At 42.6% G+C, this 13,513-nt stretch overlaps 1 protein-coding gene across 1 annotated transcript in view; it reads right to left on the reverse strand.

The window, feature by feature from the left end:
• The window catches only part of vps37d (VPS37D subunit of ESCRT-I), a 54,357-nt gene extending 42,244 nt beyond the window's left edge, over positions 1–12,113 (reverse strand). Inside the window, exon 1 of the mRNA XM_068010213.1 lies at positions 11,863–12,113. Coding sequence (XP_067866314.1) covers positions 11,863–11,961 — 99 coding nt within the window. The 5' untranslated portion in view covers positions 11,962–12,113. The remainder of the gene's footprint in view (positions 1–11,862) is intronic.
• Between the last annotated feature and the right edge of the window lie 1,400 nt (positions 12,114–13,513).

The raw sequence follows: 13,513 nt of genomic DNA on the forward strand, positions 1-13,513 counted from the left end.
TAACCACAGAGATTCACCAACACCAGATCCAACGGATGAAGTTTGGTGTCAAAGGTTTTTCAGTGCATTTTGAGCAATGTGTATGTTTTGTTGCATTCTGTATTGTGCGCAATCCTTTCACAATTGCATTCCGTTGGCATTGATGCCCTGTCGCATCAAAATGCTTTTTATGATGCATTTTGAGGAAAAATTCTCCGCTATGTGGGTACAAAGCTGCTAATCTGTGTGCTCTTTTTGTAATGACGGAGCTGATTATAACAATGTAGCACGACAAATAAATAATAGTGATAATGTTATAAACCATTCCCTGGTTTACTTGTTCTGACAATGCTTGTTGCTAAAAAGGCAGGGGCTTGATACAATAATTTTATTGATTCGGGTGATATTTTCTGATGAAGAGAGAACGGATGGTTCTGGAACAAAGAGTTATGCTGGATCACTAAACTGAACATGTTTCATTTTCTTGCCCCATTTATTTCATTTCCTTTTCAGGGTGCTGTCTCTCGCTGGAGTAAGGAAGGTTCCACAGGCAGACCTTTCATTCTGAAATGATGCAGTGTATTGACAGGGCAGTGAGCCTCGACAGGTTATTAATTGCATGGGCCATCATAGCCAAGTCTGATCCTATGACTACTCAACATCCACACAGGTGTACTTTCCAGCAGGATTGTGATCAGGAACAGAAACACTGGCTGCTGTTCTCCTAAATGTGTGTGTGTGCATGAAAGAGGGAGCGTGTGTGAGAGAGGATGTGCACGAGAGTATAAGAGCATGTTTGTAAGAGTGTGCGTGTGTGCACGAGTGCGCACATGTGTGTGAGGCAGATGGCCATACCAGGTTGAACTGCATATTTTGTAGAAGTTAGTGACTGTAGGCTATCATTACTGGATTTAAAAAACACTCATCAGATAAGGTATCCTGCAAAGATTCTAGAGAAGCATAATAACACAATTAGTGATAAAACTAGTGTTATAAACTTGCTATAAACTTACTACTCTTATCTTCATTTAAATGTTCATCTAAAAAATGCAACATATCCCACTACAGCTAAGCAGGAGGTGAAATTATTCTTGGTTAAATTGAAGGCAATTTTTCTCTTTTCTTTAAAACAGACTTTTAGGAAGGTACAACTTTCTACACTTCCAGCAACCTCGGGTGCATTCGTGCATGATAAAAGTAACACGCTTTTGAGCAACAAATGAGAACACACCAGCCATAATGTTTCAGGACCACATATTAAACCACTAACTGTTGTTAATGAGCTCAAACCTGCAGACTTGTTTAATTCTCCTGTGTGGAACATAAACTTCCCCTTTTGATTGGTTCAGGGAAACCAAATAACCCAGAGTACTCTGCAGCAGCACAGGTCTGTAACAATAAGCATTTTGCTTTTTACTTAGGAAAGTTGGAGGCTCTGGCAAATAAATATTTGTAGAAGCAGTCCCTTATCACCTCTGCATACAGTTTATCACCAGCTTTAGATACAGGGAACAAGACTCACTCATTTATAAATGCTGTGAAGGTGAAATAATTTAACAGGCAACAACAGGAATCGTGCATTAGGAGTGTGAAATTTTACATCATCCTACGCAGGAAGTGCATTTAATTAGCACCTGCTATGTTAGGAATGTCTTATAAGCTTGAGTGCTTAATCATATTTTTGTATGTGTTATCTTTGCACCTAAGGAACATTTTATGAAGGTGAAGATTCAGTCAAGTTTTAATGAAGGCGTAAGTGAAGCATATTTGGTAGTGATCTGGGCCTACTTTAGGCCTCTGCATGCTTTCAGTTGTCACAAACTATACCTTTGCTCTGTTTGATGATAAATTGCACCAGTAAACTATTGAATGAGATGAGTGTACATTGACTAATGAATGGGGGCGATTGTGCAGGGTGACAAACACATGTGAGTTGGAAATTCTGTGTAAGTATGAAGAAGTAATGAAGTGATTCTTGAACTCAAAATAGTAGCAGTCAGTCAACTCCTGTGTTTAGCTCATAATGAAAAAGTTGGGCACATCAGAACCTATGAATCATCTCTACTCAGAGATACTTGTTGGTTCCAATATCTGAACGACTCTATTGTATAAGAATCCCCCCTGTAAATCTCTTCACCGCTATCCCTCTTTAACATCCTCCTTAAAAGCTACCTCTTTGATCCTCTCCTAATATTTCCTTCTTTGGCACGGAGTCAATTTTTGTTGGATTATGCTCCTGTGAAGAGCCTTGGACCGTTTTACCATGTTGAAGGCACTATATAACTATAAGTTGTTGTTGCAAAAAAGTAGCATTCCTTCATAGCATGCCAATACCAGGTTGAATGTCTGTAGGTCAATAACTGTTCAGCAGTCCTCTTAATAACATGCTAACCCTGTTTACATAATCAGTCATAGTATTGTACATTACTCATGGAGTTTGTATGGAATTGTAAAGTACTATCTTTCGTTAGTCAATTGTAAATTTCAAAACTCAGATTGATAGATTTTTGGTAGGCAAGGATATTAAGGGATACGGAATTAAGGCATGTAAATGGATTTAAGATGCAGATCAGCTATGATCTAATTGAATGGTGGAATAGGCTCAAGGGGCTGAATGGCCTACTCCTGTTCCTATGCCTTCTTGTGTGCAGATATCCCAGAAACACAAGTAATGGGCTTGACCTCAATGATAAGATATGGTTGTGGTATATACAGCACTTTCCCATCAGGACAACCAAGCCCCTGCACTCTCTGTCACTCAATATGTGTGTCTCACTTCTCCAATGTGCCACATCCCAATGTCTATGCTCCATCCAATTCCTCCTACTGCTCTATCTAGCCAATGAGCAGGCACCGAATTTCACATTTCTTCCATTTTTAAAGTTAAGCCTGAATAATTTTGGAAAAATATATTGCTATTGCTGTGCATGCTGTGTGGTAAAGCCCAGCATGCCTGTTCACTCCCTGCAAGAACTTATAAAGTGTGGGCAAGTATTCCTACCTTCTCTCCTTTATCCTTACAGACACAATAAATGACTACACCTTGATGCAGATTTTCATTATGGTCTTCTCAGGAATCTTCTTTCAAAATATATGATTCAAAATATGACCCAATTTTTGTTTGACATCTTACACAGCTCCCCAAGAACAGGAGAAACACTGAAAATAAACACACTGGAGCTTGAATGAAATCAGTAACATAATTCATCCATTTCATTTTCCAACTTCTATTCCAAATGCTAGGGTAGCAGGGTCATTTGAGACCTCAGGGAGCAGTTGTCCCTACCCTTTTGCGACTCGCCAGGTAAGGGTCCCATGCTCAGGGTTACAAGCCACGGCCAATGATAGAACCAGATGGCAGAAGAGCTAGAAACTTGTGAAACAACGACTGCTTACAGACGGAGGACCCTTGAGAAAAGGACTTGTATTTTCTTTAAAGCACACATCAGGAAGGCAATGGAAAACCACCTCATGTACTTTTTCCCTAGTCATATTGCTCATTTCTCATTTCTCATGGAAGCTCTTATGAGCAACTGAAGAGGAAAGCGCAGGACTGACAGGCATGGAGAAATGAGCAGAGAACCTGCCCTTGAGCAGATCACCACTACTATTCCAAATGCACTGGATTACTGGCCAGGCCAGTGCCAGGTCAGTCCTAGGATTCAGTTAAATTGGAGTTTCTTGTCTCTTTACTGTGAATTTTAGACTGATTTACCTTTAAGAAAAAAAATTGATTTTAATTTACTCTGTTAGAGTCCTGATTTCAGTGGGTGCTGCTGGGTTTGTTGATTTCAGTGGGTGCTGCTGGGTTCGTTGATTTCAGTGGGTGTTGCTAGGTTCGTTGATTTCAGTGGGTGTTGCTGGGTTTGTTGATTTCAGTGGTTGCTGCTGGGTTCGTTGATTTCAGTGGGTGCTGCTGGGTTAACTGATTTCAGTGGGTGCTCCAGATTCACTGATTTCAGTGGGTGCTGCTGGGTTTGTTGATTTCAGTGGGTGCTGCTGGGTTCGTTGATTTCAGTGGGTGCTGCTGGGTTAACTGATTTCAGTGGGTGCTCCAGATTCACTGATTTCAGTGGGTGCTGCTGGGTTTGTTGATTTCAGTGGGTGCTCCAGATTCACTGATTTCAGTGGGTGCTTCTGGGTTCACTGATTTCAGTGGGTGCTGCTGGGTTCACTGATTTCGGTGGGTGCTCCAGATTCACTGATTTCAGTGGGTGCTGCTGGGCTTGTTGATTTCAGTGGGTGCTGCTAGGTTTGTTGATTTCAGTGGGTGCTCCAGATTCACTGATTTCAGTGGGTGCTTCTGGGTTCACTGATTTCAGTGGGTGCTGCTGGGTTCACTGATTTCAGTGGGTGCTCCAGGTTCGTTGATTTCAGTGGGTGTTGCTGGGTTTGTTGATTTCAGTGGTTGCTGCTGGGTTCGTTGATTTCAGTGGGTGCTGCTGGGTTAACTGATTTCAGTGGGTGCTCCAGATTCACTGATTTCAGTGGGTGCTGCTGGGTTTGTTGATTTCAGTGGGTGCTGCTGGGTTTGTTGATTTCAGTGGGTGCTGCTGGGTTAACTGATTTCAGTGGGTGCTCCAGATTCACTGATTTCAGTGGGTGCTGCTGGGTTTGTTGATTTCAGTGGGTGCTCCAGATTCACTGATTTCAGTGGGTGCTTCTGGGTTCACTGATTTCAGTGGGTGCTGCTGGGTTCACTGATTTCGGTGGGTGCTCCAGGTTCACTGATTTCAGTGGGTGCTGCTGGGTTTGTTGATTTCAGTGGGTACTGCTGGGTTCACTGATTTCAGTGGGTGCTCCAGGTTCACTGATTTCAGTGGGTGCTGCTGGGTTAACTGATTTCAGTGGGTGCTGCTGGGTTAACTGATTTCAGTGGGTGCTCCAGATTCATTGATTTCAGTGGGTGCTGCTGGGTTCACTGATTTCAGTGGGTGCTCCAGATTCACTGATTTCAGTGGGTGCTGCTGGGTTTGTTGATTTCAGTGGGTGCTGCTAGGTTTGTTGATTTCAGTGGGTGCTCCAGATTCACTGATTTCAGTGGGTGCTTCTGGGTTCACTGATTTCAGTGGGTGCTGCTGGGTTCACTGATTTCAGTGGGTGCTCCAGGTTCATTGATTTCAGTGGGTGCTGCTGGGTTTGTTGATTTCTGTGCGTACTGCTGGGTTCACTGATTTCAGTGGGTGCTGCTGGGTTAACTGATTTCAGTGGGTGCCCCAGATTCATTGATTTCAGTGGGTGCTGCTGGGTTTGTTGATTTCAGTGGGTACTGCTGGGTTCACTGATTTCAGTGGGTGCTCCAGGTTCACTGATTTCAGTGGGTGCTGCTGTGTTAACTGATTTCAGTGGGTGCTGCTGGGTTAACTGATTTCAGTGGGTGCTCCAGATTCATTGATTTCAGTGGGTGCTGCTGGGTTCACTGATTTCAGTGGGTGCTCCAGGTTCACTGATTTCAGTGGGTGCTGCTGGGTTTGTTGATTTCAGTGGGTGCTGCTAGGTTTGTTGATTTCAGTGGGTGCTCCAGATTCACTGATTTCAGTGGGTGCTTCTGGGTTCACTGATTTCAGTGGGTGCTGCTGGGTTAACTGATTTCAGTGGGTGCTGCTGGGTTTGTTGATTTCAGTAGGTGCTGCTGGGTTAACTGATTTCAGTGGGTGCTTCTGGGTTAACTGATTTCAGTGGGTGCTCCAGATTCATTGATTTCAGTGGGTGCTGCTGGGTTTGTTGATTTCAGTGGGTGCTCCAGATTCACTGATTTCAGTGGGTGCTGCAGGGTTTGTTGATTTCAGTGGGTGCTTCTGGGTTAACTGATTTCAGTGGGTGCTCCAGATTCACTGATTTCAGTGGGTGCTGCAGGGTTTGTTGATTTCAGTGGGTGCTGCTGGGTTAACTGATTTCAGTGGGTGCTCCAGATGCATTGATTTCAGTGGGTACTGCTGGGTTTGTTGATTTCAGTGGGTGCTCCAGATTCACTGATTTCAGTGGGTGCTGCAGGGTTTGTTGATTTCAGTGGGTGCTGCTGGGTTAACTAATTTCCAATGGTGGGGCAATGTAAGATATCAGTTAACTGTAACAACCTCAATTATGTTATCATACAGGAGATTGATCCAAGCAAACAATAGATAAAAATGGATGTTAGGAGAAAGTGGAAAGTCAGGTTGAACCTTGTCATTGAACAGATTCCCCGATTGAAGAGTATGTTAACTGGGAAGCCCGTTGAAGTATAAATTGAAATGGCTGAAGAGGAAATTCGATGCATTTCTGGAAAGAGGTGGTGGTGTGAGAAATGGTGAGACGATAGATGAGTGGAGTTGATCTGCTGAAAAGAGATGTGCTTGTTGGGTTTGTTCTCCTTTCACAGTTCCAAAAATTGTTCTGTTCATAATATGGTTATGTTTATTTTGCTCTCTGTGTGCACTGAAGCCGCAGACTAATGGTGATTAATTGTCTAGTTAATTATTAATTTCTGGTTATTGTCTACTAGAAAAATCAATCTCTTAGTTGTTGATCTGCATGGAGCAATCCTAACGGCTCATTACTCACAAACAGGAAGGGGCTAACCTCACATCTCTAAAACCTGAACTCAATGCAAGTACAAACTTGGGGGCTGGGGGAGGGAAACAATTTTCTCTGCCTTTTCCTGAAGATACTGGGTGGAATTTCCCACTTTGGACTGGACTTTTGCCTGTTATAATCCCATTTACCTACATCAGAGTTACTTTCCATGCACTCTGGTTTTCTGATAGTATTCCCGCTGGTAAGTAAGAGAAATCAGGCAGTAATGCAGCACCAGAGGGTGTGCTTATATACTTAAAGGGGCCAAAGACCTCCAAAGACAGAAATGATAGCAATTTTTGTAGTGCTCAATTGAGACCAAGGTCTTCAAAGGTAGGTACTGAGGCCTATTTGGAGGGAGAGGAGACCTTTCCTTGGGCCTCAGCCTCAGCAGCAAACTTGAGGGCCATTACGATGGTTACCCTGAGTCTCCTGGCACCTTCCACCAGGTGAACCTAGGGAGCAGTGGTAAGGGAACGGGTGGGAGGAAAATGGGTTGAGCTGCCAGGCCCCACCTTCCTGTCAGCATTTACATGCAGCAGGAAGGGAACCGGCAGTCAGCAGCCACCCCATTAGCCTGAGGAACGACAATTCAAGACAATGTGGGGAGGCACCATTTTCCTGCCATTATCTTACCCAATTTAGGATGGGATTGTGAAGGAAAATCTAACCTGCTGCATTTTGATTGGATACAGTTTCATGCATACTGCAGTCCCCATCAAATTGACCAGTCCTCTTAGTCTGGGAGTGCCAGCAGGCTATTTTATCTTGCGGCATCACAGTTATGTCCATTCCTGTCCCCACCCACTGTTCACATCTATGTTCCATTCCACATATACGTTTCATTCAGTTGAGGACAATTGGATAAAGTAAAAGAACACTGACTGATTTCACCTTCCATGGCTAAGATCAGAGAATCCATGAAAGTGCCTGAGCCACTGTTGGACATCAATTACATCACAGGTGTTTGGCAAGAGGGTTACTTTTAAACAAACTGCATATAGGATAGAACATTGGCAACACACGCTCTCCATGAATGGTGTTGAATAAGCTGAGGGTCAAGTTGAAAGAGATGTAGGAGTCTTAGTAGATTTGATGTTCAATGTGTCCAACACCAATACAGAGCAGATATCAATAAAGTAAATGGGATATTTAACTATATAGCCAAAACTATAGACTGCAAGTTACTGGCAATCAGGATCCAACTGTACAGTGCTCTTGTCAGACCACACCTTGATCATTGCGTTCAGTTCTGGTAATTGAGAAACAATGGAGATGTTCAGGCATTGGAGAAGGCCATCCCCAATGTCAGAGGTCTGAATTAGGAGGAAAGATCAGAGAAATGTGGGCTTTTCAGCCTGGAAAGGAGGTCTCTAATAGGTGATGTTACAGAGATACACAAGATGGTTAAGGGAATAAAAAAGGTAAATGTGGAATATTACTTTACTTAAAATTATGAGAGTAGGACAGAGGATCATAGGTTCAAATTAGAAAAAGGGTAATTCAGAACAGAAAATCAATGTTCTTTTTCATGTATGTAGGTTTTAGATACACTAGTAAAAATGGCTAACACAGACATTATGGGTAAAAGAAGCTAGCCTATAACAGGAAGAGACACCCTTAAGCGACCAGTCAGGCTAGGTGGGATAAGGCAGGAAGCAGAAGTAAAGGCAGATGAGACAGGCCAGATTAAATTGATATAGAATGAATAAATAACAAGGGACTAAAGTAAGTTAACAATGCACAATTCTAACAAATTAACACAATTAACAGGAAGGATGAAATCCTTGGGTTAATAGAAAAACCACTGAGGACAAAAGCCTGTTGAGATGTTTCCTTGTAAGCATAAAGGTCAGGCCTTTCCAGTAGGGTACAGGCAACTTGGACTGATGGCACCAGAAATCAAGTTCAGGGTGTACTAAGTTCACCCAGTGCATTGTCTGCTTGTAAGTATAGAGATGTATAAAAATTTGCTTGTTATGATTCATTAGATTTATTTTTTTGTATAATACTAAAGCTGCTGACTCCAGGTTTCCAAGTGTATTCACTTCTAAGAAATGGGAGAATTAAATTCCAACAATACAGAGTGATCAACACTTGGAATTGACTTTCAGATCGAGTGGTGGAGATGAAAACTCTGGAATATTTGAGAAATAATAAGATGCAACAATGTATGAGACTGTACACTTATTCAAGATGGATGAATTATGATGGGCCAAATAGTCTTCCACACCATAATGATCTTGACAGATTCATTTTAAGAGTGAGTCAGATAAAGATGACATTATTGAATCGAAATGAGTGGCAGCTGACAGGTCTGGCTACAAACATGCATGCTGGCGTGAATTTGGATAACCTGGCTTATTCTGGAATTAAAGTTACGCAGGACCTCGTAGTGCCCAGTGCTTCGTAAACTGCCCCCCTAATCTACTTCACAGCTCTAGAATCTAGTCAATCTGTCGCAGAAGTCTTGTTAGTCTTAAGCCTCTTTCACCTATCAAGTATATCTGCTGCACTCACTTCATAATCCTTGGATTTTGGGTATACAACAGAAACTGGGTAACAAATTAGTGCTACCTTCTTCGATAAATACTGCTGGAAAATAGTCACTTAATAATTTTAACAATTTTATCTCTTGCAGTTTTGATTCTTTTGCTGTTACGTTAGATGGTGCAGTATGGCTGTTTCATTTTCTGACTTCACCACATTCAAAAATTGTCCACTGTGCGACATGCTTTGAGAGATTTTGATAAGGAGCGGTATAAACATGAGAATTCAACATGCTGCAGAAAGCTTCAGCATTGTGCTTGCTGTATTTATCTCCCAGATCCTTGTGCTTATCTAATATCTCTTTTAATCCCTGTTTCAGCAAATATCTACACTTGGCCCACTGCCCTTCTGTTCCTTTACCCTGTTTTTATGGCCATTAATTATATCCTTCTTGTCATTTTCCTGTCCAGCCAATTTGGAGACATGTGCAACATTTACATTTATTTTTCTCTGGTGTTTACCTGTCCTACAGACTCAGCCTCATAGTTTTAAACATTTTTATCTTTCCTCAAATAAAATATCTTTCAGTGATATTTCCCAGTTAATTTATTTTACTTTATCCTTCATTGCTTTGAAGCTTGTTTGTCTTTTTAAATCATATAAACTAGTGGATCTCCTGTGGCACTGTTCACATGTAGGCCAGGATATGGAGCATGATTGATGTGTTTAGCTACTGAATGGTCTTCCCCGGTAAACTAGATGGATATATAAAAAAAAAATGGAACAAACCATTGGGCTCATCAAGCCTGCCCCATCCATACAGAACAACTACATGCACCAAACGCTCAACCTCTGACAATGCAATCTTCTATGAGAGGTAAAAAACCCCACTGCTTGTGTATATCCTGTGATGAAGGGATATAGTCAGAGAAGTCTAGGTAATTCTAGCTGCTTGTGAAGTCCCAAGGTTAATCAGAGGCAATTAGAACTGAAATGACAGATTTTCTTTTTAAATTTTGTTAAAGAATGTTTTATCTCTGTAACACAGTGTGGCAACTGAGCACCAAACCTAAGACTTTTCTATGTTAACTAATTAATATCCAGTGGTGATGCACATGGGAATCAAGACAAAGTGATGGTCCAGAGATTAGTCTTGTTGCAAACTCGGTGCTGCAAAGGCAGCATGAGCTGGACGCAAGAGGCCCGAGGATTGGTACCAATTGGCCCTTAGGCCGCATCTAATCATTGGAGTGAAGAAGACACCACCTGCCTTGCTAGGAATAGGCCTTCAGATAAGATTGAGGCACAGGGTCAGAGTGGACCACGAGGAAGGGGAGGGGAGTCAGGGGAGAGTATTCCTAATGTTTGTTTTAGGTTACTGCCCGGGATGCCTAAAAATTGAGCCCCACCAATTTGGCAATGGGACCATCTCCATAGATTGAGCACAGACCATCCTACTGCTAAGTTGCCCAACTTTGCGGCTGTTTTATACCTGAAAAATGGGCACAACACAGACCAATTCTACTCCCTCGTCTTTAGGTGGTGAGGATAGAGAGTGGGGATAATTGGAATAGAGCTCACAAACATAATTCAAACAGCATTTTAAAGTTATGCATAATGGTAATGAAATTGGTCTACACCAGTATCGTGAAACAAGTCTGTAGACAATCAGCAGCCAGTGATACACTGTGCCTCAATCTCCTTTTCACTGAAGTTAACAGGCATGATGTAAAACCGGCTGTCGATTCACTGAGCTCTTTTTGTGCTACTGGCAAAAAGACCCATTTCACTCCGTATTTTTTTTTAAACTTTATATCATATTTTGGTTTTATATTATTACTAGTCAATTGCCCATGGCATTGTCAAGACTAGGTGAAGTAAGGCAAGAAGTTGGGAACAGTTGGACCAAGCCACACTTATGCAATTCAGGCCCATTTTAAAGTTATAAATTCTGTCCTTTTTAAAAAAAAAACATTGCTATTATAAATTCCTAAGTCTGCATTTATAATAGAAACTGTATATGTAAGCTTGGCATGCTCCATCCTGCCAGGGGTGGCACTGCAGCACCTCAACAGGTAGGAGGGCGCAATTACAGAGTGACCAGTTTACATAGGCAGTTTCCATTATAAATGTGGACATCGGAATTCTAGTGGGTAGGGTCGACATAAGTGCTCCTGAAGAGAGATCTTTAAAATTTGGTTTATAGATAACTAGATCACTAGCTCTTCAGTGTGGTTACAAAAACAACTTTGAAGTTAATCAGCATGCAGCCAATTGCACATATTAATGTGAAACATGGAAGCCCTTTAAACACTCGAACATTCACACCTTTGGCTGCATGAATTTGATGTCTGGGATGGAGCCCGATCTGACTGGGACTCCTTTGAAGGAGCAGCGCAGTCAGCGAATGTGATCAGGAGTCGGTGGGTTCAGAGCAGAGACCCCAATTGACTCACACTGGGCTTCCCTTGTTCTCGTTCATCTTCGCAGGGTTAAGTGATGCAAGCAACGGAGTGGGTCGCTACCAGCAGATCAACAAGGGGAGCAATCCCTCCTCCTTTGTTCCAAACAAGGGCTCATCTTACCCAGTTCCCAGCCCCTCTACACAGTCCTGGCTTCAATAGAGGTCCCAAAAGCATTTCTCTCTCAATAACAGGAATCCCTTGTTTGTAGTCCGGGCGAAAATTCCTGCTTTGTCAATTTCACACCAACCCTGCGCCCGGCGGAGGCTTCAATTTCAGGGTGAAATTAACGAGCATCTCAGCGCCAGCTTCTGCTGTCTGCAGGGTTTTGTATTGCGATTTATTACAATGCGCCTGGTGTCTATCTCTCTCCTACCTGCGAGCTCAGCTGCACCATCCTGCCCAGCTTCTCCTCGTCCTCCAACACATCCCTCAGCTGCCGGGTGCTGAGGATGCCGAAGCGGTCCCGGGACATGCTGCTGCCGGTCAGCCCCCCGGGAAGATGGGCGAGACGGAGTCAGTAGCGGAGCCGGACCATGCCAGACCCAGCAACCGATAGCCAGAGCCAGCGAACCGGGGCGGAGTGTGTGCAAGCAGGGCGGGTCTGTGGGATCTAACAGCCGCCAGGCGGGGCTGGAAAGGCAAAGAAAGCTAAAGCGCTTGGAATAGGTTAGAGAGTCAGGGAAACACATGGTTTAACAGAAACAGGAAAACATGCTAACCAGAGCGCAACAAGAACTTGCATTTATGTTGTGCTTTTAACATACTAAAACGGAACATATTCAGATATCAAGCCACATAAAGTTATTAGGGTAACTAGCGTGGTCAAAGAGGGAAAGAAAAACTTGCACTTATATATTGCCTTTCATAACCTCAGAACGTCCCAAAGTACTTTACAGCCAATGAAGTACTTTTGAAGTGTAGTCACTGTTGTAATGTAGGACCTTCAGCAGCCGATTTGCAAACTGCAAGCTCCCATAAACAGCCATGTGATAATGACCAGATAATCTGTTTTTGTGATATTGATTGAGGGATTAATATTGGCCAGGACACACAAATAACTCCCTTGCTCTTCTTCAAAATAGTGCCATAGGATCTCTTATGTCCACCAGAGAGGGCAGGTCTAAAATCTCATCTGACAATGCAGCACTCCCTTAGTCTTTTGATTTTTGTGCTCAACTAGGTTTGAAGGAGCTTCTTAAAGGAGGGTCGACAAGCAGAAAGGTTTAGGGAAGGAATTCCAGAGCTTAGGCAGCTAAAAGCAATATGGGATGCTCATAAGGCCAGAATTGAAGAAGCGCAGATATCTAGGAGGTTGTATGGCTGGAGGATATTACCGAGATCAGAGAAACCCAACAATTACTGGCGAGTAAGCTTAATCTCAATGGTGGGAAAGTTTTTAGAAATGATAATCTGGGACAAAATTAATAGTCACTTGGATAAGTGTGCATTAATTAGGGAAAGCCAGCATAGATTTATTAAAGAAAAATCTTGATGAACTAACTTGATTGAGTATTTTTGATAAGGTGTTATTACCAGGTGAGAAAGAGGTCTAGGGTTCCCTTTCAGCCTTCACCTGGTCTTAACGTAACAGGGTTTAATATTAAACATGCCGTGTTTTTAGCTCTGCCTTGGTGAATCCTTGTTCACCACTTTCCAATTATAAGGCAAAGAAACCAGCGCAAACAGGTTTTCTTAGCTTTAAAGATGAAAAATTGAAATTTATCAAACTTGAACTTAAACTCTAATTTGGTTAACGCCTACAGATACATGACACGCCCCACACTGGCATGCATACGCGATACGTACATGCAGCTAGAGACAGAAAGAAAACAGAAGAAATAAAGTGGAAAAGTTTGAGGCTATATCATAGAATCATAGAAAGTTTAAGGCACAGAAAGAGGCCACTTGGCCCATTGTGTCTGTGCTGGTGGTAAAACGATCCACCTATTCTAATCCCACCTTCCGCATTTGGTCCGTAGCCCTGCAGATTACGGCACTTGAGGTGCATATCCAGACTCCTTTTG

Source organism: Heterodontus francisci, chromosome 30, assembly GCF_036365525.1.
Source record: "Heterodontus francisci isolate sHetFra1 chromosome 30, sHetFra1.hap1, whole genome shotgun sequence".
In the NCBI taxonomy this organism is placed as follows: Eukaryota; Metazoa; Chordata; class Chondrichthyes; order Heterodontiformes; family Heterodontidae; genus Heterodontus; species Heterodontus francisci.